General features: G+C 52.4%; 1 protein-coding gene across 5 annotated transcripts in view; it reads left to right on the top strand.

The window, feature by feature from the left end:
- The window catches only part of EPHB2 (EPH receptor B2), a 194,114-nt gene that overhangs the window by 146,723 nt on the left and 23,130 nt on the right, over nucleotides 1-24,261 (top strand). For 4 of the 5 annotated variants that reach the window (XM_053898826.1, XM_053898829.1, XM_053898827.1 and 1 more), the window contains exons 6-7: nucleotides 13,743-13,867; nucleotides 22,623-22,785. In XM_053898826.1, the coding sequence (XP_053754801.1) occupies nucleotides 13,743-13,867; nucleotides 22,623-22,785 (288 nt within the window). The remainder of the gene's footprint in view (nucleotides 1-13,742; nucleotides 13,868-22,622; nucleotides 22,786-24,261) is intronic. The other variant, XM_053898830.1, reaches the window with a different exon arrangement.

The raw sequence follows: 24,261 nt of genomic DNA, 5'->3' as shown, positions 1-24,261 counted from the left end.
CCCCCAGCACCATGGCCCTCAAGCTTCCCTGGTTGAGATTTTAGCCTTATGCCTTTGATCGTGGCGTTCCTGTCTGTCTCCCCCGCCATCAGCACGTGATGGTACACAATGGGTCTGCTTTTCCTCACCACGGTTTTCCCGGCACCTGGCCAGGGGCACACCACAGTGAATGCTCAGTGAACATTTGCAGAAGGGCTCAGGGAAGCATGGAGTGAGGTGGGGTGTAGAGAATTACGATAGGCTGGAAAGCAAGGCTGGGGACTTGATTTCCAGACAAATGCATTCAGTGGTCGGTTTTAATCAGACCCTAAAATTCAACATATAAATATCTAACTCATTGCCTTAAAAGGAAAAAGTATTCTTTTTGGGCAAGTGACTGGGCCTTGCTCACACTCCCTTGGCATTCACTGGGGCCAGAGCTGCCTTCTGACTTCATAAAGCCGTCATGCCACCTTCGAACCACACTCCGCCATCCTGGAACGCCTTTCCGCCCTGTTTTCATGCGTGCTCTCAGGGCCCCCTGGAGAAAGGAGGCCAGGCTGGGCCACACATCCCCACTTGAAGGAGGAAGAAACAGGCACGAGGAGAGGCCAAGCATGTGCCCAGGGCCACTCAGCTGGGAAGGGGCAGACGCAGGATGCAGTCTGCTGTCCAGAGTCTGTGGCCCTCGACACAAACAAGCAAGACAACCCAGGGGATGGGAGGGAGGAGCACGGGCATCGGGGCGGGCGTCCGAAGAGAGCCTCTCTGTGGAGGTGGTATTTAAGCGGAGATCCAAATCACAAGGCGGTGACGGCCTTGCAGACCCGGGGCGCGTGTGGCACTTCTGTAACGTGGGGCTCGTCCTCAGGGACAGCGTCCAGTACTCTTGGCCGCCCTCCGGGGCTGTGATGGATACCACCTCACCCGGAGCAAGCTCCGGGCAGCCGTGCCCCTGCCCAGTTTGAGACGGGCCGGGAAGGGTCTGGGTTTGGGAGTCTGGCACACAAACCTGGCTTAGGATCAAGCCTGGATGCTCGCTGGCACAAAGCCTTAGCCGAGTCACTTAGCCCACATCTGAATGCATCTCCTCGTGAGTGTCACCGCCCCTCCTTGCGGGACGGCTGGGATGTTCTGAGGTCATGTCTCAAGGTGCCTCCCAGGCTGCCTCCCAGGCTGCCTGCCTGCAGCAGGCAGAAAGCAGAGCTCGTCTTTTATTCACCCGGGTCATAATAATGGCTGGCATCTAACGAGTGTTTACTGTGTGCCAGACACGGGCCCAAGTCCTTGGCGGTGAATCTTCACATCGACTCCATGAGGTGGGCTCTCTTCTTATCCTGTCTCATGGGTAAGGACAGTAAGGCATCGGGAATATAGGGACTTGCCTGCAGTCACCAGGCAGGCAGCGGCACAGTGAGTAACGTCACCGCATATTTGGGGCCCCGTGCTGGCCGTACTGAAGCTTCTGCAGAAGTGGGGCAGGCTGTGCGCATGGGCCCATTCACACCACAGCCTGGCTGGCAAATGCAGTCTTTGGCATCTCCTATACTCAACAGTAGATTGGCCAGTTAGGAAGCTCCCCTGTTGTCACATCTTAGCGGGTCGTGTGGGCAAAAATGCGTCCTCGGTGCTGAGCTCGGCCCTCGTCCCACACCGCCCTTTCCGAGTTGTGTGACCAGGCTGCATGGGAGACGTCTCTTCTCCGAGCCTCAGTGTCCTCACCTTCAAAATGGGTATTGATCTATCACTGCAGCTTTGCCAGATGGTGTCCGGATTAACAATCATGTAGACAGAGCGCCTAGCACACAGTAAGTACGTGGATAAGACATGTCAGCTAGGCCTCAAACAAAATCGGAAGGTGTCTCAGTTTCCTACTGGTGCTATGACAAAATACCACAAACTCAGCAGCTTAGAATGAGACGCAGCTCCTGTCTCACAGCTCTGTAGGCGGAAGACTAGTCTGGATCCCTTCAGGCCCAAATCAAGCTGTCGGCAGGGCCACATTCCTTTCTGACGGCTCTAAGGGATGATCTGTTTCCTTGCTCGGTCAGGTGCCAGCAGAACTCAGTGCCCCGGGACGGTAGGAGCGAGGTCTCCCTTTCCTCGCCAGCTGGCAGCTGCCCTTAGCCCGCAAGACCCTCTCTCCAGCCCCTGCACGTGGCCCCCCCAACTCAAAAGCTTCAACAGGGCGTCAAGTGTCTTCACGCTCCAGCTCTCCGGTTCTCTGACTCTCCGCTGGGAAACGTTCTCCTCCTTTAAGGGCTCAATAGATTAGATTGGGTCTACCTGGATAATCCAGGATAATCTCCCCATCTCAAGGGCCATAACCTTAATCGCATCGGCAAAGTCCCTGTTGCCACGTAAGGTAACATATTCACAGATTCTGGGATTAGGATGTGGGTATCTTCGGGGGTCTGCCTGTCGTCGAAGGTAACATAAGCCAAATTAAAGCACATCAGCATCGGCAGGGGCCCTGCAGGGCAAACCTTTTTTTTTTTTTTTAGAGAGAGGAAGACTGAAGCCCAGAGAGGTTCCTAAGTAGCTGTCCAGGATGACACAGCAGGTCCGTGGCAGAGCCAGTCTCCAGACCCTGGCCCGGTGTCACGGCCCCTGCCCGTGACACCACTCCATATGGCTTTCTCATGGAAAGACTTTCAACTTTCCAAAGCCCCTTCTGCCAGCGTGTTCTCCTCTGATCCTCCCGCCCTCCTGGGAGGCGGGCATACAGTGGCTTCGTCTCTAGAACTGGCACGAGCGTGTACTCACCTACTTCTCTTCCTGGGGGCCAAGAGGATCAGAAGGAGATATGGGCCAAGAGAGCCCCCAGTGAGGCCCAGGCCTGGGGAAATGAAGAGAGAGGGAGAGGGCACTTCCCTCCCCAGGCCGAGCCCTCTGCACGCATCGGCCTCTTTGATCCCCCCAAGCTTTCTGCAGGGAAGGCACTGCTGGTCTAGAGTAGCAGTTAAGATTGAGTTTGGCTGCATATAACAGGAAGAAAAGTAAGAGATGCTGTTTGACAATCAACCACAACACCAACGGCATAAAAACAAGCGTTCACCTAGCTCACAGGTCTCCAGATTGGCCAGGTGGGTTGCGGGGGGCGGGCTGGGGGGGTGGGCAGGCATATTCATACATTTGCACTCCCTCTACTCCAGGGTATTCGGCAGCTCTTGGGATATTTTCAGGGCATTATGGCATGTTTGAGGTTGACTGCTGTCAGACTGTCAGGATGGTCCTGGCTGGGACAACAAGGGCAATAACTCTGTTCTCTGTGTCTCTTCTTCATCAGGTCGGCCTGGGCATGTTCTTATGGCAATCACAGGGAACCAAGACAGCCGGCAGACATATGCAAGGGCTTTTCAAGCTCTGCCTATATCATGTTTGTTTATATCCCATTGGCCAAAGCAAGTCACATGGCTAAGCCTAGAGTTGGGGGGCAGGATTACACAAGTTATAGGGCAAAGAGTATAGATACAATGAGGTGGTTAATAATACAACCAATCTACCATCATGGCTTAGACAAAACGGAGGTTTATTTTTCTTATATGTAAAAGATGTCAGAAGATAGGAGTTTGGGCAACTCCATGGAATCATGATGGATCCAGGCCCCCCAGCGCACAGCCTCTTGTCCCTTACAGGCCAAAATGGTTACAAGAGCTCCCGCTATCACATCCATGTTCCAGGCAGCAGGATGGAAGGAAGAGATTGAGAAGGCTCTTCCCTTTGAAAAAAACTTCCTAGAGGTCCCACATATTACATTAGCTTTATGTCTCATTGGCACACATATTGTCACATGGCCACTTATAGCTACTAGAGAGTTTAGGAACATGTGGTCTGTTATTTGGGCACAATGTGCCTAGCTAAGAACCAAGTTTTGTTAATTTGACAAAGAAAGAATGGGTATTTGGTAGGCAGTAAGTCATATGTGCCACATCCCATTTTACGAGTGAGGAAACTGGACTCAGAGTGAAAAGTAACTTGCCTGAGGTCACACAGTCACCTGGGCATTAGAGAGCTAGGATCTGAACCCTGAATGCTGCCTCTTCTCCCTTCGGCCACCGTCACCACCATTCAAGAGCCTTTCTGAGCTCTCAGCTACTCACAGGGCTGCTTAAGAGTCTGAACAGCCCAGGGGCACCTGGCTTGCTCAGTTGGAGGATCAGGCGGCTCTCGATCTCAGGGTGGTGAGATCGAGCCCCATGTTAGGTGTAGAGATTACTTAAATTAAATAAATAAAAATTAAAAAAAAAAAAAGGGTCTGAGCAGCCCAGACAGCGACATATGGCCGACGTCCCGCGGCCCCTTACTCTGGACCAAGTCCTATGCTAAGCACTTTACATGCTGGTTTTCATTTAACCTCCCAACATCCATGCCATTGCCCCCATTCTGTAGAGGAGAAACTGAGGCACTGAGGGGTGAGATATGCTGCCTTGGCTACCGGATTTGAAGCTTGGGCTGTCACCATCTTGCTAGTCCGGGTGCTGGGGTAGGACTGGGTCCCACTCAGCACCCAGAGGTAAGATCAAGGCTGTTCAGCAGCCCCCTAGGAGGTGGGCCGTTGGATGTTTCCACCATACCAAGCCCAAGGCGTGGCCTTAGCCTGCTCGGATCGTGCTTATGGCTCCCGCCAAGTACTCAGGGAGAAAAAAAACAACCTGGGCTGTAGAGTCAGGCAGGCCTGGGTCCTGATCCCACCTGATCCCACCTGGGTCCTGATCCCACCAGCTGAGGTACCATGGGCAGGAGACTTGACCTGATTCTCGCTTTCCTCATCTGTGAAGTGGATGTGATGAACCCCACTCCATCTGATTGGGTAGCACCCAGCAGGTGCTGTTAAATCTATGCCGAATCAAGGGAAGAATGAATGTGCAGATGAACAGCCACCCTAGACAGGAGCCTTTCTCAGGTTCAAGGAAAGAGATATTATCTCCTGGACCTGATTTTTGTTGTTATGGGGGTTTTTTTCCCCAAAAATATATTTCACAAACTGCTACTTCCAAAACACATTAATAGCTGTTATGTGAAAAAGAGGCTCTAAAGCCAAATGAGACCTCAACCACCCGGTTAACCGGGTCTCTCCCCTGCAGGACATCTCAGAGCCTTGAACAAAGGAGTGTGCAGTATGAGTGTAGCAGGGGTCTAGACCTCTGTGTTTCTCTGACTTTCTTGGCCACAGAGCTCCTTTGCTTCGTAGAAAAGTGCCACCTTGGCACCAGTTCCCAACTATTCCTTCTTTTCTGTCCACCGCCCTGTTTGGTCCCATCAGAGAGAAACGAGGCCCATTTTCTGGACGTGTTTTATTTGTGGAAATTCTGTTGTGACAGTTATGATCAGGCCACCCAGAACTGCAGTTAGATTGTCAGGAGTTTACTGTATTGCTACAGTCAAAACAGCTCTCCCATTATCCACCGGAAATACTCTAGGAGTCTTGTCACGGGGAAGGTGTTCCTGCTAGAGACCCTGGAGAATGCAAGCACAGTAATAATTGTTGTGGCATTGTTGGCTGACTGGTTGGCAGGAGGCTCCGTGTGACATCGCAAGTGGGCAGGGGCTCTGAGGGGGAGCCAACTGTGACGCCCATCACAGAAGCTGTGCTGCCTTCCCCCGGCCGCTGCCGGAAGACATTACTCCAGGTCCCAGCCCCCAAGGTCAGTGACTCAGACAGCCTCCTGAGGGTGCCAGGAAAGGTGAGAGGCTGCCCTTCTTTTTCTCCTTCCTTCCTTCCTCCAGTATATTGATAAATGCTTCTTCTGAGCCACACACTGTTCCAGGCACGAGGGATAAAGGGTTGAATAAGAGAGATGAGATCCCTGCCCTCAGATAGTGTTAGTGCTACAAAGTAAAGAAAGCTGGGGGGGAAGGCAAGTGACAGGGGGCAGGGTGGGTGGACAGGGAGTGCTCTCCGAGGAGGGGCGGTTTAGCTGAGATGTGAGTGAGGAGGCCATGGAGATCTGGGGGATGAGGTGTCCAGGCAGAAACACTGTGGGGCCAACGCCCTGAGAGAAAAATGATGACCTTGGTGTGATTGGAAACAGAAAGGCGGCCAGTCTGGATGGCACTTGGGAGTAAAGGAGCAAGTTGCAGGTAGCTGGCAGGTGCCGGGCAGGTGGGCCCTGAGGCCACGTGGGGCATCCGTGCGTCATTCAGGGGGTGGTGGGAAGTCAGGTGCAGTGAAGACGTCACAGATGCAGCGGGATCTGCTACTGGGGCTTGGGGTGGGGTCTCACACTGCCAGTGCTCAGCGCCTTCTCCCCACTGCTCTAAGCTCCCGGCGTCTCCTTACTGGTGAAAGGGGAAAGGCCAAACACACTCGGGGGTCTCCTTCCTGCCTCAGAGCTCAGGGCTGCGGAGGTCAAGCTGGGCAAGGTCCAAACCCACTCCCTCTTGAAGTAGCCAGGGTCACAGGCCTCCTGTCTTCCTGCCCGTCAAAGGCTCCTGGTCCCAGAAGGCTCTGAGAGGCCACCTGACTCAACCCCCCTCGTGCCCTGAGAGGGAGACGGGGCACATGCGGAAAGCACTTCCTCAAGTCTCAACTGATGAAGGGACTGGACACTCCCCCAGGCATCGCTGGGGACAGCAGGGCCCCTGACCACCTGCTCCAGCCAAGCAGACCCTGCCTGGCCAGGCTCCCCTCTTCCCCTCTCGGCCACAAGCCTCTTTTGTGCTTACTCCCTGGGGCTCCATCTCCTTGCAGGGGTCACAGGGCACCACTGACCCCAGCCCCCTGCCGGTGTGCCCTGCTGGTAATTGAAAATACCAGAATTCCCTGAAGACCAACTTACAGGGAAACCTGATACCCCAGGGTGGGCGGTGGACAGCAGGAGGGATGGGAGAACATCCAGCTGTTCCCTCTTCTCCGCCATTAATCCCCCTGGATTCCAGGAGAAAGGCCAGACCCGCTTGGCCCCCACTGGCCCGCCTTGATCATCTTCCCAGCAAATGCCGCCTCCTTGCCACGCCCAGGGTTACGGGACTTATGGGATCAGAGCCCGAGTTAGCTGCCTGTAACCCAAGCCTGCCGGCTAAGCCCCCCAAGCCCAGACCCCCATGGCCGTGTGGGACCCGCCCCCATAACAGCTGAGCTCCCGGAGCCGAGGAGGGCCGGGCGGTGGTGGGTAAGGTGAGTCAGCGGGAGCCGAGTGGAGTTAGCTTTGCAGCAACAGGATGGGAGCCGGCCCAGGATGTCCTCAGAGGCCCTCTGAAGTCCCCTGGTTTCCAGACCCCCCTGCTCAGTCTGCATCAGCTGCAGCCAATAGAAGGGAAGGGTGTGTTGGACTTGGGTGGGCCTGGGTTCAAATCCCAGCGTCACCGCCTGATAACCGTGTGACTTTGGGCAAGCAAGTTACTTCCTACCGCAATGCCTCCATTTCCTCTTCTGTAAAATGGGTATAATAAGAATACCAGCCTCATGGGGTTAGTATGAGTGTTAAAGGAGTTCACTATGTAACGCATTTGGAAAAGCACCTGGCATAGAGTGAACAGGTGAGAGTCAGGTGTGGGCCTTCCTTACGTTTTTCCACTGGGCGTCATGGGGCATACAGGCATTGTCGAGATAACAAGCTCGTATGTCATTTGAGGAGCAGGTTGCCACTCCTTCTGCAGCCCTTCTGTGGCTCCCCAGTGCCTTCAGGACAAGGCAGGCTCCTGGGCAGCCTACAACTTCTTGTCCCCCTGCTTTAAGACCCTCCAGAGCTGCAGGCTCCAGAGGGAGTTAGCCTGGGCTGATGAGAGGGGCAGTCTCTGCAGATGCCAGGCCGTGAGAAGTAATTTGGTGGATGGAAGATGTACTCAACCGGGATTCAGATGGTCTGAGATCTTATGCCAGCCCCTACCTGCTGTGTGATCTTGGATAAATCACTTTCCTTCTCTGGTCCTACATCTACTACTCAGAGTGTGGTCCACAAACCAGCAGCATCAACTTCCCGAGGAGCTTTGTTAGAACCGCGAATCCTCAGGCCCCACCATGTATCTTGGTTTTGGGGGGGGGGTGCCCAGCAATGTGGGTTTTAACAAAGTCTGGTTATCTCCTTATCCCCTCTCAAGTTTGAAAAGTGCAATCATCTTTAGGGATGGGAGGTGAAATCACAGGGAAGGAGGGGAAGGGAACAGCCTTGCCCCTTCTCAGGCCTGCATCACCTTGGCCGAGTCCTGACATGGGGGCTGGGACCCAGGAGCTCTAGCCTGGAGCAGAACTCGTTGTGTGAAACAAATATGCTTTCTCCCCTTAGGCTGCGAGTGCCTGGAAGGCAGGGACCCTGAGGGTTCCTCTCTTGGGCCCCAGAACCCGGCATCATGCTGGCATCATAGCAATTCTGTGAATTGACATCTTTTTTCCAGCTTTATTGAGATATTATTGACATGTAACATGTGAAAGTTTAAGGTATATGATGTGATGTCTTGATACATGTATATATTGCAAAACGATTACCACAGTAAGGTTAGTTAGCACCTCCATCCGACCGCTCACGTAACTGCCATCTTCGGGTGTGTGGTTATAACATTTAAGATCTGCTCTCTTTACGACTTAACTGTTACGCACTACAGGATTGTTTATTATAATCACCAAGCTATCCGTGAGCTCCCCAGAACTTCTTAGAGCTAGAAGTTTATACCCTTTGACCAGCACATCCTGGCCCACAGCCCCTGGTACCGTCCTACCCAGTTGAGATGTTCGCTTGTTTGTTTCTATTTGTTTGTTTGTTAAGGAAGTTTTACGCCCGGTGTGGGGCTCAAACTCACAACCCCAAGATCAAGAGTCGCATGCTCCACTGACTGAGCCAGCCAAGTGCCCCTGGAAATGTTTTTAATGATATCTCCCTCCTGCTGGTGCCAGGCACCGTGGTCAACTCTGTACACGTATTTCTCCTTTTATGCTCATAGCATTATTGCCAGGTAAGGGTCCCCATGTGACAGGTGTGGAAACTGAGGCTCAGAGAGGTTGAGAGAGCTTGCTGAAGGCCACAGCACGGGGGAGGGGAGGGATGAGGATTTGCCGGCAGTCTGATTCCACCCTCCGGCTCCCAACCACTAAGCCGGACCGCCTTCCCGGGGCTGGATTGGAACCTTCCCACCAGGGAAGATTCTACGGGTCTCCACGGAAAGCGCCAGGTGACTGAGTTCACGTAGTTGTGGCTTAATGGCAATACTGCTCACCCAGGCTTGTGGGTGCTGTGTGTGTCCGATGCTGCACAGATACGACAGACGTGCAATGACGGCACACTCTGTCAGTGGAAGCGGGCTGCAGCAGGCGGGAGAGGAGGGTGGACAGCCTGGCCTCACAGGGGGGCCAGGGCCTCCGGCAGTCCAGAAGAACAGGGTGCTCAGCTCCACACAGAGGCAGCTCCGAAGGGAGAGACGGGGCTGGGCTGGACACGGGGTCAGAGAATGAGGGCACAGTTGCAGGGACTGCTCTGAGGGCCAGCAGGGAGCATAGCTGGGGGCAGGATAGCTCAGCTCCAGGCCCGACTGAGCTCGTCACTAGCTGTGTGACCTTGGGGAAGTCACCATGCTTCTCTAGCCTCAGTCTCCTCTTCTGCAGATTGTGGATCTTAACCCCCATCCCACATTGTTGTCGAGAGAACCGAATCAGGTGACGTGGGGCAGCTGCTCAGTGCACAGTGGCAACACCCCAGTGACCCTGGTGAACGCTCACAGCCACGCTGAGCTTTGGACAGGATCTCAAACACCCGCTCCCCACGACAGCCCTCAGGGGGCACGTTGCCCTCAGGCCCATTTTACAGATAAGGAAACTGGGACACTGAGAGCTCTGACTGCCCCTCCTTTGTGCTCTGACAATTAACCTCATCAATTTCTGGTGAGCATTTGGCTGGAGCCGGGCTGACGGCTCAGTAGCAGGTGCTGTACTAGTGAAGAGCCTGAGGTGCCGGGTTCAAGTCTAGTCTCCACGGCCTTGCTGCATGACCCTTGAGCAGACTATGCAACAACTCTGAGCCTCAGTTTCCCCCTCTGTAAACTGGGGATACTAATAGCCCCTAGCTAATGGGGCAGTTGTGAGAATTCTCTGCTTCACCTATGTTAATAGGCGTAAAGAGCCTGGAACAGCGCTGGGAACAGAGTAAGGGCTCAATAAGTGTTAGGTTAGTGGCTTTATCATTGCTATTATTATACACATCTGCACAGCCCTGCAAGTCCTTCAAGCGACTTCGTGGAGCAGGAGAAACATCACTTCCCGTCCCCAGGCATCTGGTGAGAATGCGTTGCTTTGAGCAGCCACTTACTATCTGGATAGCCTCGGGCAAGACACTTTACTCTGGTTCTCAGGCTTCCCATCTGCAAAATGGGCCGAAGGAGGTCTGCTTCCTAGGCTGTTGTGAGGATTAAATGAGGTAATATGCACGTCCACATGGGCATAGCACAGGGCCCAGCGTGTAGTAGGGCCCCTTCGCTCACGTCGGGGTCTCCTGATTCTCTGGGAAGCAATAAGGAAGACAGAGTACCCTGTTTGACTGAGGGAGAAACTGCAGGGAGCAGGGGCCTGATCTTCCCAAGAGGCCTGCTGCCCCAGCAGGGCTAGGGCCAAGCTGAGAGCCAGACAGCACTCTTGTGGTGCGGAAAGAACAGAGGCTTGTCAGCGATGCCTGGACCAAGCTCCAAGTCAAAGGTCACAGTGCTGCCACCCTGTCTCGGGTGTCTTGGGCCAGTTTCCCACAGGTACTTGGCGCTGGGGGGAAGCCAGACCCGCTCAGACTCACGCTGGCCTCTGGGCTGACCCAACTCCAGGCCGAGGGCTGCCCAGGAAGAACAGGCAGGGAGCGTTCGAGCTGCAGGACCCCAGGGACCTTCCAGCCTGTTCATGGTCCAGAGGAAGAGGCCAGGTCCAGAGGTGGGTGACAGCTTGCCTAAGGTCACACAGTCAGCGAGCAGCAGGCCAGAGAGCAGAGCCTGGGTCTTCTAACCAACACCCTGGGGAGGAAGGGACAGAAACAGAACAGCGACCGGGTGAGCTTCGGGTCCCGATGAGCTCCTACTGGCTGCTACCCCACACTCAGATCGGGACAAAGCCGCTGAGAAGCAAGATTGGGGTGAGGGGGAAAAGGGTCCCTCTCACCCTTCAGACACCCTGGTGTGGGCCAAGACAGGGCATCTGCTGGTCACACACTTGCCCAAGATGCTCCCTTCACCCTGGTGAGTCCTCAGCCCCTCCCGAGACCATGAAAACATTGAGCCCGGAAAGGCAGGGAGGCTCACTGCAGTGAGGAGTGACCGCCTAGGGAGGGACTGTGTCAGGAATCCACCCCTGCTCTGTCCAATCATGGGGCAAACACTGCTTTAGCAGACCTGGGTTCAAATCCCAGCTCCCCTACTGAGGGTGTGGGGGCGCTGGGATCTCAGGACCCCCTTGCCCCTCTGAACTTCGGTTTCTTCCCCTGTCAGTGGGGCTAATACTGCTCCCTCACCAACGGTCAGCTCAGGAAACACATGTGAAGGGCCCAGGGCTGTGGTTGACACATAGTAGGTTTGGTCCATTTGAGAAGGAGGCAAGAGACACGGCCCTGGGTGCCTCATGAGTCAGGAATCAGTAAAAGGGTTGTGTGTTGTGAACTCCCCATGTGATCTTGGGCAACTCACAACCCTTCTCCGGACCTCAGTTTCCACATCAGTAAGATGCAGGAATGGGGTTATTTCTCAGAAGCCTCCAGCACTAAACAAGCCGCCCCTGACTTCCTGTCTCCTTCGTTTAACCACCCTCCGTGATGGCTCTAGCAACACTAGGGGGAGGGAAGGAGGGATTGATCTTATTGAGGTTTACATACAGTTAACCATTTTATTTTATTTTTTAAGTTTGTTATCTTGAGAGAGAGAGAAAGTGCAAGCAGGGGAGGGGCATAGAGAGAGGGGGGGATAGAAAATCCCAAGCAGGCTCTGCGCTGTCCTCGCAGAGCCCGATGCGGGACTCGAACTCATGCCCCATGAGATCATGACCTGAACCAAAATCTACAGTTGGATGCCTCACCGACTGAACCCCCCAGGCCCACCTGCAATTAACCATTTTAATGTGTACAATTCCGTGGCGTTTAGTACATTCACAGGCTTGTGTGACCACCGCCTCTGTCTAGGCCCAAAACATTCTCATCGCCCCAGAGGAAAACCTGTGCTCAACATTCTCTGTTTCTCCCCTACCCTCAGCCCTGGCAACCGCCAGCTGCTTGCTCTCTGGATTTACCTGTTCTGAATTATTTCACATAAATGGAATCATAAAATATGTGACCTCTGTGCCTGTCTTTCACTTTGCATGTTTTTGAAGTTCATCCGCATTGTAGCACATGTCAGTAGTTGCTTCGTTTTTATGGCTAAATACTCTTCTATGGTATGTGTAAACCATCATGTGTGTGTCCATTTATCTGTCGGTGGGCATTTGGGTTGTTCCCCTCTTTGGGCTGTTGTGAATAATACTGCTGTTATGTGTACTGACATGTGTAAGTATTCATTTGAGTACCTGATTTCAATTCAGTAAAATTAGGAGTGCAAATGCTGGGTAATTCTACATTTAACTATTTTTTTTTAATATTTATTTATTTTTGAGACAGAGAGAGACAGAGCATGAACGGGGGAGGGTCAGAGAGAGAGGGAGACACAGAATCTGAAACAGGCTCCAGGCTCCGAGCTGTCAGCACAGAGCCCGATGCGGGGCTCGAACTCACGGACCGTGAGATCATGACCTGAGCCAAAGTCGGACGCTTAACCGACTGAGCCACCCAGGCGCCCCTACATTTAACTATTTTTAAAAAATTTTTTAATGTTTATTTATTTTTGAGAGAGAGAGACAGAGTGTGAGCGGGGGAGAGGCAGAGAGAGAGGGAGACACAGAATCTGAAACAGGCTCCAGGCTCTGAGCTGTCAGCACAGAGCCCGACGCGGAGCTCGAACCCACGAACCGCAAGATCATGACCTGAGCCAAAGTCGGATGCTTAACCGACTGAGCCACCCAGGTGCCCCATTAACTTTTTTTTTAAGCTTATTTATTTATTTTGAGAGAGAGAGAGAGAGAGAGAGAGAGAGAGAGAGAGAGTGAGCGTCCACGAGCACGGGGGAGGGGCAGAGAGAGGGAGAGAGAGAATCCCAAGCAGGCTCCATGCTGTCAGCACAGAGCCCGATACAGGGCTCAGACCTACAAACCGTGAGGTCGTGGTCTGAGCTGAAAACAAGAGTCAGACGCTTAACCAACTGAGACACCAGGCACCCCTACATTTAATTTTTTAAGTAACTGCCAAACTGCTTTCCATAGTAGCTATGGATTTATTTTTATGGATTTATTTTTGGCAGTCATTTTTCTTCAGTGCTGAGGGCACATAGTAGGCCCTCGGTGCACATTCGCTGGAGGAACAAATGAATCTCCCACCCTCTCTGCTCCCCTCTCCCAGAGCCCCATCACCATGTCTTGGGTCTGTAAGTTCCCTAGTCCAGTAGACTGTAAGTTCCAAGAGAGAATGAACACCTTTCATCCAAACACTTTGAGCCAGGCCAGAGAAGGGCCCAGTGCATCTGTCTCTCACTTGGTGCGGCTTGAGCTCCCCAGGGATGGCCAGAACTGTCAGTGTCTGAAATCTGAAGGTGCAGCACCCACAGCCCTGCACAAGTCCTGCTGGCCCCTGTCAGCCCCCTAGGCAGGCTGTGTGGCCTCAGCCAGATGCCTTCCCCTCTCTGATCCCACACTCTGTCTGGGCACCTCTAGAGTTGGGACAGAATCTGTATGTACCCTCTCACTGCTGCTCCTGACCCTTGGCCTCTGACCTGTCTTCCAGCTCCGTCGGCTGTGTCCATCATGCACCCGGTGAGCCGCACGGTGGACAGCATCACCCTGTCGTGGTCCCAGCCTGACCAGCCCAACGGCGTCATCCTGGACTATGAGCTGCAGTACTATGAGAAGGTACCTGTGCTCCTGGGCCCACTCCCCACCTCCACACCCCTGGGCCTGCGGTTCTACCCTCCTCCGAGACTGGACGCCCTGGTACAGCAGAAAGAGCACTGGCCTCAGAGTCAAGCTGCCTGGCTCAATTCTGACTCCAGTCCTCCCCAGCTGGGAGACCTCAGGCAGGTGCCTTGACCTCTCCAAGCTGCGCTTTTCTGGTCTGGGGCATCAGGCCAGCAATCTCAGTAAAATGCAATGGTCGGGGCCCTTTCCTCACCAGGACCCCCTTCCTCTTGACTTCAGTGGGCCTGATGTTCTGAAAGAGCTGGTTTCCCAGAAACCTTCCCCCACTCTGAAGCAGAGATTTGAAAGTGCTCCAGACAGCTCTGTACAGGGCAGGAGTAGAGCCTCCTCCCCATGTTGCTCTGATTCCAGCTAAAACACTTGTTTCCATTTGCCTGGGTGCCATTTGTAGCGGGAGAGAGCAGTTTCTCTTTGAGCTTTTAATTCAGACCTTTAATTCTCTCTCAGGGACCCCTAGGACCCAGGGACCAAGGGTTAGAAGCCACTGGTGTTGTAGAAGGAGCATTGGACTGGGAGTGAGAAGCCATAGGTTCGGGTCCCAGCTCCAACCATAACAGCTGTGTGACCTTGGGCAGCCATCATTCTCTCTCTGAACCTCAGTTGCCTCCTGTGTCAGATGCAAACAAGATTGCCTCTCTTGTTGGCAAGACTGGGGGCTGCACAGGTCAAGGAGAAAAGGCAGGGACAGTACCCGGAATGGCTCCCGGCCCTAACAGAGTGTACTTTCCTTCCTCCCTTCTGCCCTGCCTTTTGCATGGTGGGCAAGAGCTACACAACATGAGGCCAGGAGAGGCCAGTACATTTGAACATGGGGCATGCACGGTGTTGGGGCTAGGGGGTGGATGCAGCAGCTGGACATCAGAGGCTCAGAAAACTCTCTTTTTGACTGGAGACTTTTCTTACCTGTGGCCTAAAGCATCAAACAGCCACAGAGGCTGGAAGAGCCCCTGGGAAAGGTGTCATTTGGACCTCATTCAGACTAAAGTGTAAATGACTACAGAAAGTGCTTTAGTTGAGGGTTGGGAACTGGAAATGAATAGAAAGTCTCTCCGCAAGGGTTGAGAGGAAAAGAGGTGGAAACAGTACCAGCCACCGCTGCTGGAGCCCAGCCTTCGGAGGCCCGGCCCCGCCCTTCCACTCTGTTAACTGCCGGCTCAGCCAAACTCTGGTGAGCCTCAAGACGTTTTCAAACACCTATCCAGCCTCACCCAGCCGGTCTGTGATTGCTTGTTTCCTCGCTCATCCTTTGCTCTAGGCAGTGCATTCTGAGAAGCCAGGGACCACATCTGTCCCATTCACCATCTTCTCCCCGATACCCTGGGCCCAGCACCAAAGAGACACTTGGTAAATATTGGTTGAATGGATAAGTGAATGAATCCCCTCCCATGGCCTGTTCCTCCAGAGTGGGGACCTTGCCTTACCTCTGCCTCTTCCCCAGCCTGGCACACAGTAGGTGCTCACGAGGTGCTGCTGGATGGCCCAAGGTGAGGACAATGTGAGGGAAGCAGCCCCACCCCTCTCTGGGCCCTGGAGGGCCTTGAAGGAGCCAGGCATCCTGTAGCCTTAGCCAGACCAGCTGCTCCCAGGCCCAGGAAGCCCCAGCCCCTACAGAAGCCAGCATTTCCACCCCCTCTGGTGGGGACAGTTCAGCACCTCAGAATTCAAGAAAGAAAGGGGGAAAAAAAAACTAATTAAGAAGCTTTATGATTAAACGAAACTGAAAGTGTTTGTCCCCAAAGACTAGAGCGGAAATGAGGAATCCCGGCGCGGGTCCTGCCTACGACCCATTTCCTACCAAGGCGGGAGGGGCTGCGGAGGCTGATGGAGGTGTGAACCAGGAGGCGGCTCTGCCCTACTTTCTGCCGCTGCCCCGCCTCCCTAGGCCCCTGCTGAGGTGGCAGGCCCAGCAGGCCCTGCAGCGGCCGCGGCCACCACCTGTTCGCGTTTCATGAGCACAGAGCACGTGCCAAGCACGCCACCTCCGTCGTCTCGTTCCTCCTTGCAGCAAGGCCATTCACCCCCCTGGACGGGAGTGGAAACTGAGGCACGGAGAAGGTGTGTGACCTGTTCGAGACCACCCAGCTGCTAAGTGGCAGAGAAAACAGGATTTGGACCTGCGTTCTCACTCTTTGCCTGGCTCTCCTGCTTCCTCCCTCCCCTTTCACCCTCCCAGGGGTGCTTCTGGGATGACTGTTAAAGGGCGGACAGGGCCAGGCTCTGAGGGGGGATCTTAGATACAAATGGCGAGAGAGGGACAAGCCTCAGGTACAGCTGTGATAAGACATGGCGCTACCCTGCCAGCCCCTCCTGCTGGGCCTGGGGTGCAGTGAGGGGCAGCCTGGAATCTGCCAGTGGGAGAGATGGACCCTGGTTCATTCAATATTCACTGTCACCAACCTTGGGCTGGGCCCTGGGCTGGGTGCTGGGAGTACTGAGATTAGCCAGACATGCCCAGAGGCCTCAGGGCCTTCACCGTCCAGGGGAAAAGACACCTCCAGACACAAATAGCCATGAGATGGGCGTGACACAGTCACAGAAGGGCAGGCAAAGATCTGTCAAGGCACCAAGGAGGGACCCATGGTCTGAGTATAAGTGAGAGGAAGTCTTCATTCCAGTGACATTTGAGCTGAGCCTCAAAAGTTGCTAGGAGTTCACCAGACAGACAAGTGATGAGAGCAAAGTCATTCCAGACAGCAGAAACAAGACACGCAAAGGCCCTGGGGCAGGAGAAGGCAAGTGTGGAGGAGCAATATGAACAAGGGAGAGATTAGCGGGGAAAGACTTGGAGAGGGAGGCAGGGCTGGGTTGTGGTGGGCCTTCCATGCCTTTGGAGTCTGGATTCAATTTAAAGTACTCTGGGAAGCCGGTGGAAGGTTCTGGAATGATGTGATCTGACTCAGATTATGTTTAAGATCCCTGTATCTTGCTATGTGGGAAACAGACTATAAGGGGGTCCCGGAGACACAGACCCTTTTGAGGGCTCTCGTGGGACACGGAGTGAGAAATGATAGTGGCATGATGGAGTAAGGGCTGGCAGCACAGGTGGTGAGAGGCCTACAGATTCAGACAACCTTTTGAAACTCAGGGGACCAGGGAAGTGCGAAGGACAACTCCCAGTGGATGGTGGTGCCTTTTCCTGGGGCCAGTGTGGGTTCGCGATTCGCAGCTGTAGGTATGGTGCTCGCCAGGAGTGGAAAGGTATAACCAAGAACAGACAGGAGAGTGTGTAGAGGAAAAAGAAACGGACGGATAGAATCAGGAGAGTGTGGCAGAATTAAGGGGAGAAGGAAAAAGGAGTTGATGAAAATGTCAGAGGGGATGCCAGCACAGGGGTAGGAGCAGTCTCGGTCCCCAACCTCTCAGGCTTCCTAGGTCAACCTGGCTGTCCCATCAGGGAGGGACCTCCAGGATGCAAGATGGCTTCTGACAAGTCCACAGCCGGCTCTTACCTAACACTTGGGAACGCTCCTGATGCCTGCAATTGATTTCTTTAATGAATGCTCCAAATCTTCCCAGGTAGGGAAGTTAGGCACTGAGCAGTCCCGTGTGGGCCCCACCGCCACTATCTTTTCCACTCCTCCTTTCCTTCTTTAGAAAGGGCTCTTTTTAAGAGACTGTTAAAAACTGAGAACAAACTGAGGGTCGATGGGGGGTGGGAGGGAGGGGAGGGTGGGCGATGGGTATTGAGGAGGGCACCTTTTGGGATGAGCACTGGGTGTTGTATGGAAACCAATTTGACAATAAATTTCATATATTAAAAAAAATAAAAAATAAAAAATAAAATAAAAAAATAAATAAAAAAAAAAAAAGAAAGGGCTCTTTTTGGAGCGGGCTCTCCATTTGGCCTTTCCCCAGCTCCACTGGGATTTCCCAGCCTGCCCGGAGCCCGGAGCTAAAAAACCACTTTGCTGGAAGGCTCCTGGATGCCGCTGACAAATGGTGTTGGCCAGACCAGGGCCGGCTGTTTCCATCGGTTCCAGCGTCCTGGGGGAGGTGGCCTCCTTTGGCAGCTGCACCAAAGCACACAGGTTCGTGCTCCCTTTGGCTCCCCCAGAGCTCCGGGAGAAGATTCATTTGTGAGGCCACCTATGGCGGACAGGTCCCTATAGGCCTCATCGATTGGTGTTTGTTCAACAGAAATTTCTAGCTGGCAGAGCAAAGGGGAAGAGAAGGTGGGGGAGGCGGGGATGAACAGTGAAAGTCCAGGCTGCATAGGTCTCTGCCCAGTGTACGTGGAGTGGTACCTACATGGAGAGATCTATTCACTCACTCATTTATTCTTGCATTCATTCATCCATTTAATGACCATTGAGGAAGGCTTCTCTGCCATGGCATCGATAACTATGATGGCCAATGTTTGTGAAGTCCTTATGTGTACCAGAAACGATACTAAAAGCTTTGCCCGTTTTCTTTTTCCTGTTGAATCTCCATACCCACTCTGTGTGGCCTATAGTATTTTATCCCATTTTAAAGATGAGAAGACCGAGTCTCATAGGGCTTAAGAAATGCTCCCAGTGCCTCATTGGCCCATAGTCTTGGGGTAAGGATTTTTGAGCTGAGGACCGGTAGATTTCATACTAGATGTCTTCTCCTAACCTGTCAGTGCTTAGTCCTTATTCAGGTAAAGGTGTTCCAGCCACGAGGGAGGAGGTAGGGGGCTCTAGAGCAGCTCCTTTGTGCCAGACACTGCCTGATCACATTTCATCTTTACAACAGCCCTGGGAGGTTGGCATTTAGTGTTCCTTTCCTGAAGTAGAAAACAGGGGCTCAGGGGAGGGAAGAGTCTTTCCCAAGGTCACAATGCAAGCTAGTGGAAGAATCTGCCTTTGAAATGACTTCCCAATCCCCCGCTCTGTCCTGTTCCCGCTTTAGAGAAGGGATCTGCTAGTTTCTTTCCTCAATCTGAGGCACCTGTGCCACTGGCAGCTACCTCGCATCGCCATCCTACAATCTGGAACTTAAAACTTCCATCCTCTCTGAGTGGACACCCACCCACTCAGGCTGCAGAATCCGAGCAGATTCCGTGTTGGCTGGTGGCACCTAGTGGGCAATCTTGGTACTGCAAGCTGGGTTCGTAGGTGTTGAATGGTCTCTCCTGTTTTTCATTTGTCGCTGGCGGTAGTCAGTGAGCACCTACTGTGTGCTGAGCCTGGGGGTCCCGGAGATGGATGGGACAAGGTGTCTGCCCTCAGGAAACCCACAGTCCTTAGAGAAGACACGTGCATATCGGAACAACAGGTGGGAGAGGAGAAAACGGACCTGCAAATCTTTTCTGGGACATCTGGGAAGTCTCTGCAGCAAATGTGGTGCTTGCACTGAGTCTTGATGAATAGGGAACTGCCAGGCAGATGGAGAATGGATATTTCAGATAGAAGAAACAGCACTTGCAAAGTATCAGAGTGTCCAGGGAAGGTAGGGTTGCCAAATAAAATATAGGACACCAATTACATTTAAATTGTTTTAAATAATTTTTTAGTATAAGTATGTTTTAAATATTGCATGGGGGAAACTTTTACAAAAAAAAAAAACACCCTATTCATTGTTTATCTGAAATTCAGATTTAACTGAGCATCTTGTATTTTTACTTGCTAAATCTGGCAGTCCTACCAAGAAAGGGAAGGGAAGCATTTGGGGGAGGGGGTGGCAGGCAAGACTGGCAAAGGGCAAGTCATGAAGGGTCTGGAAAGCCAAGCCAAGGAGTACAGCCTTTACCCTGGGGCCAGGTCTCTTTGTGCAGGCCTCTGTGCTCAGTACAGGGAAACAAAACACAGCCACTTCCTTCAAGAGTTTACAGTCAAGGCTGTGAGATCAGCCTGGGCCCAGGATAAGGGGGTGGAACAGAAACCCCTCCTGGGGCGTCCACAGCAAGTGCTCCAGGGCTCAGAGGAGGGGAGGCACATCTGGCTGAGAGGTCAAACAGGCTTCCTGGAGGAGGGGGCAGAGGAGCGGACTCAGGAAAAGAGGCTTCCTAGGTGCTGCTGCCCCCTGGGAAGGGTGAGGGGGTTGGGAGGAGGCACTTGCACATCAGCCCTTGTCCAGCCCCACATCCCATTTCTCACCTCCTTGCCTTTGCACCTGGTGCTCCTGGCCAAGAATGCCCTCCCCCTTTTTGACGTGGGTGACTTCTGTTTGTTCTTTAAAATTCCATTACGTAAGCCCCACTCTGCAGATAGCTTTCCTGGACTTCACCTGATGTCCCCCACCCGGGTGAGGTCCCATGCTCATTGTGCTTACACTACCAATATCCACATTTTATACATATGGATTCATTTTATTCTCTAAACAATCCTCTGAGGTAGCTGCCATTATTATTATCCCCATTTTACAGATGAAGAAAAGGAGGCAAGAGAGGTTAACAAACTTGCCCAAGGTCACAAAGATAATAAGTAATAGAGTCAGGACTTGAACCCAGGAAGTCTGGCTCCAGTTTGTGATTTTTTTTTAACATTTGTTTTAAGTTTATTTATTCTGAGAGAAGGAAAGAGAGCATGAGCCAGGGAGGGGCAGCGAGAGAGGGAGAGAGAGAACCCCAAGCAGGCTCCACACTGTCAGCACAGAGCCCAATGCGGGGCTCAGTCTCACCACCCATGAGATCATGACCTGAGCTGAAAGCGAGAGTTGGATGTTCAACCGAATGAGCCCCCCAGGCGCCCCCCAGTTTGTGATCTTAACTTCCATGCTATGATTCCTGTAATAACATTGCGCCCACTGAATTTAATTGTTTTGAGAGAGTTTTTGCAAGGGCTCTGTGCATTGCACGTGTGTATGATTGGCACGTACAATCAGGTGGGCATTTTTCTGCACAAAGGCTCCTACCTTCCATCAACTTCTCAGAGGGGTTCATGGTCCTCAAGGTTGAAGTCTCCACACTGTTTTCCTGAACTGAGCTCTGTGAACCCAGTGGCTGTGCCTTAGTCCCTTGGAGTCCCCAGGGCCAAGTGCAAAGAGGGCGTTTGGGGAAAGTTTGAAGGGTAGCTGACAGATGCCCGAATGAGCATCATCTAGATTGGCAGACAGCTGCATCCAACTCAACCACATCCCCATTCCCACAGCAGCTAATCTGTGTCTTGTCCTGTGCTCCTTGGGTCACCCTGGGCAGTGTTCAGGTCAGAACTGGCATTCTGCGGGGTGCCTGGGGGGCTCAGTCGGTTAAGTGTCCGACTTCGGCTCAGGTCATGATCTCACAGTTCGTGGGTTCCAGCCCTGCGTCTGGCTCTGTGCTGACAGCTCAGAGCCTGGAGCCTGCTTCTGATTCTGTGTCTCCCTGTCTCTCTGCCCCTCCCTCCCTCACACTCTGTCTGTCTCTCTCTCTCTCAAAGAATAAATAAACATTAAAAAAGGGGGGGCACCTGGGTGGCTCAGTTGGTTAAGTGGCCGACTTGAACTCAGGTCATGATCTCACTGTTTGTGGGTTCGAGCCTCGCGTTGGGCTCTGTGCTGACAGCTTGGAGCCTGCTTTGGATTCTGTGTCTCCCTCTCTCTCTGTTCCTTCCCTGCTTGCAGTCTGTCTCTCTCTGAAAAATAAATAAAGATTTTTTTATAAATAAATAAACAAACAAACTTAAAAAAAAAAAGAATTGGTATTCTGCATCTCTCAAAGGAAAGAACATTAGGTCCTGGGTACTCAAAGCCTTGGACATTAGAGGTAGCTCCGTGTACTCCATTGTTTTCTTTTTTTTTTTTTTTTTTAAGCTTATTTATTTATTTTGAGGAGGGATGTAGGGGCAGAGAAAGAGAGGGAGAGAGAGAATCCTAAGTAGGTTCCACACTATCAATGCAGAGCCTGACACAGGGCTCAAACTTAAAAACTGTGAGATCATGACCTAAGCCAAAATCAAGACTCAGATGCTTAACTGACTGAGCCACACAGGCACCCCTACGAACCTGCTTTTGAGTCCCAAAGCAGCCACCAACTAATATGTGACTTTGAGCATCATTTTCCCTGTCTGGGCCTTAAATCTTGCCTCACTCGAGTGTGCTGTGGCGGAACAGGGGTCCTTGCACTTAACCTATCAAGGCATGGGGCAGGGAAGTAGCTGCAGAAGTGGGTAAGGGAGGCCCTCTTCCTGCTGTCTCCCAAGAACTCACAACCTAGACCTCAGAGTCTGCACATAGTGACCCCTCAGCATCTGTGTATCAGTCAGCTATCACTGAGGATAATGCTGCAAAATACACAATCCCCTAAATACGATGGCTTCCAAGTGGCTATTTTTCTTGGTCATTGGTTGGAGTCTGCAAGTCAACTGAGGTGGCCCTGTTTCAGCATAGGAATAAGGTCAAGATCTTCCCTACATGTTTCTCATTCTGGAACCAGCCGCTACCCAGGTTAAGTCCCATCATGGCAGAAGGCAGGAGCACAAGAGGCCAAGCCAACTCAACAAGCACATATAAAACCTCTGCTTGCATCATGTCCTCTAGAATGTTCCATGGGCCAAAACAAGACCATGGACAAATTTGGCATCCGCAAGGAAGAGAAATACACTCTGCCTTCTTTTGTGGGAGGTGTTGGGAAGTCACATGCAAAAAGCGTGGGTGTGCAATTTAGTCACAGGGAGAGAATGAAGAATTGGAAACCACAGATGTTTATCCAGTGACCAACCCCCCCACCACAAGTGGCAGGAGTGGGCACTGGGCTCTGGGCCCACCGTGGGCAACAACCTTGCTAATGGTCTTCTCTGTTCCTCGGCAGGAGCTCAGTGAGTACAACGCCACAGCCATAAAAAGCCCCACCAACACGGTCACTGTGCAGGGCCTCAAAGCCGGCGCCATCTATGTCTTCCAGGTGCGGGCACGCACTGTGGCAGGCTACGGGCGCTACAGTGGCAAGATGTACTTCCAGACCATGACAGAAGGTAAGCAGCATCCAGAGGGCAAGAGGCGGGCACTGACTCCACAAACAGAATACATTTAAAGGCAACTGCTCCTTCAAAGTGCCTTCGCACAAATTAGAAAAGGCACCCCCTCTTCTAGATGTCAACCTTCCCTGCCGGTTGGGAGCCAATCATACAGAGGTTTCTGTGATTTGGAAAGCATATGGGCTCCTCCATTGCTATCGTGTCAGCCACTCCCTTTCACAGGACTCTCAGGAGCTCAGCCCTAACTTGCAGACACACTCTGAGCAAGTCACTTCCCTCTTCTGGTCCAAATTTTTCTCATCCACAAAATGAAAGCATCATATTCGGTCTTTGAGAGCACACCTATTTCATCCGTACACTCCTCCCATGACTTGCAGTTGGATTGAGAAGAATTCTAAAGTTCAGCAGCAAGAAGTGCTGGGATGGATTAGTGATGTCTGCCCTGGACAAGAAAATGGGAGGTTGCAGCCCATGTGCTGTGTGTCTCCCATTGCGGGACCACATGGTCTCTAAGTACCCTTCCTATTCTAATAGTCTTTGAGGAACAGCAGAGTTAAGAGTATGGGCTCTGATGCCAGCCAGACAGAGAAATTACAGTGCTGATTCAGCCCTGTGTGGCCCTGAGCAACTCACCTTACCTCTCTGAGTCTCCGTTTTCTCATCTATAAATGGGGATGATAACAGCTATCTCATTGTCAACATCATCATCATTATCAAATTAGCGTAAAGATGGGGGATAAATATCTGGAACCTGGCACAGGGTTGGCCGTAGCTCTCACACGTAGTTAGCACTCGCCAAATCATAGTTAATGTCATAGTTGTCACTGCTGTGAGTCTGTTGTCACTGCTGTGAGTCTGTTGTCACTGCTGTGAGTCTGTTGTCACTGCTGTGAGTTCACCAACCAATGAAGCCCCAAGGCAGCTTTCCTTATAACCAGACTCCAGCGTCCCTTCTTAGCATCAGCTTCAATCACTGGCCATGGGCCTTGGCCTTTGCCTAGCTGAATGTCTCAGAGGCTTAGACCCATGAATTCTTGTTTTATCACAAAAATTCTCCCTAATGGCTTTACCATCTCTTCCAGGACGCTAATGGTACCTCCTCTATAAAGCCCCACTTCCTTGTGGCCAGCATTTTCACCTTTGTAATCCTCTTATGTGTTGGATGAGTGTCATTGACCTGGAGCCTTGGGGGACTGTCCCGAGATGCTTTCCTTACTAACTCAACAAATATGTGCTGGTGCTAAGGACCCAGGACTTATCTGGTCCCTGACTTTAATGAGCTCCTGTCTGGTCATGGAAGTAAATGAGAAGTAATAATAATAAAATTAAAAACAATGATGGTGTTGATGGCATTGAAAATGTACTGAGTGGTTTCCAAAAGCCAGACCAATGCTGAGGGCATTTTATGCATTATCTCATATAAGCCCGTGGCCTTGGGTCAAAGAGACCTCGGTTCAAATGCTGGCTTTGGCC

This window comes from Panthera pardus, unplaced genomic scaffold (assembly GCF_024362965.1).
Source record: "Panthera pardus isolate Hobbes unplaced genomic scaffold, ASM2436296v1 HiC_scaffold_11, whole genome shotgun sequence".
In the NCBI taxonomy this organism is placed as follows: domain Eukaryota; kingdom Metazoa; phylum Chordata; class Mammalia; order Carnivora; family Felidae; genus Panthera; species Panthera pardus.
The sequence above is the reverse complement of the archived record's forward strand: the minus strand, read 5'-3'. Positions and strand labels throughout refer to the sequence as shown.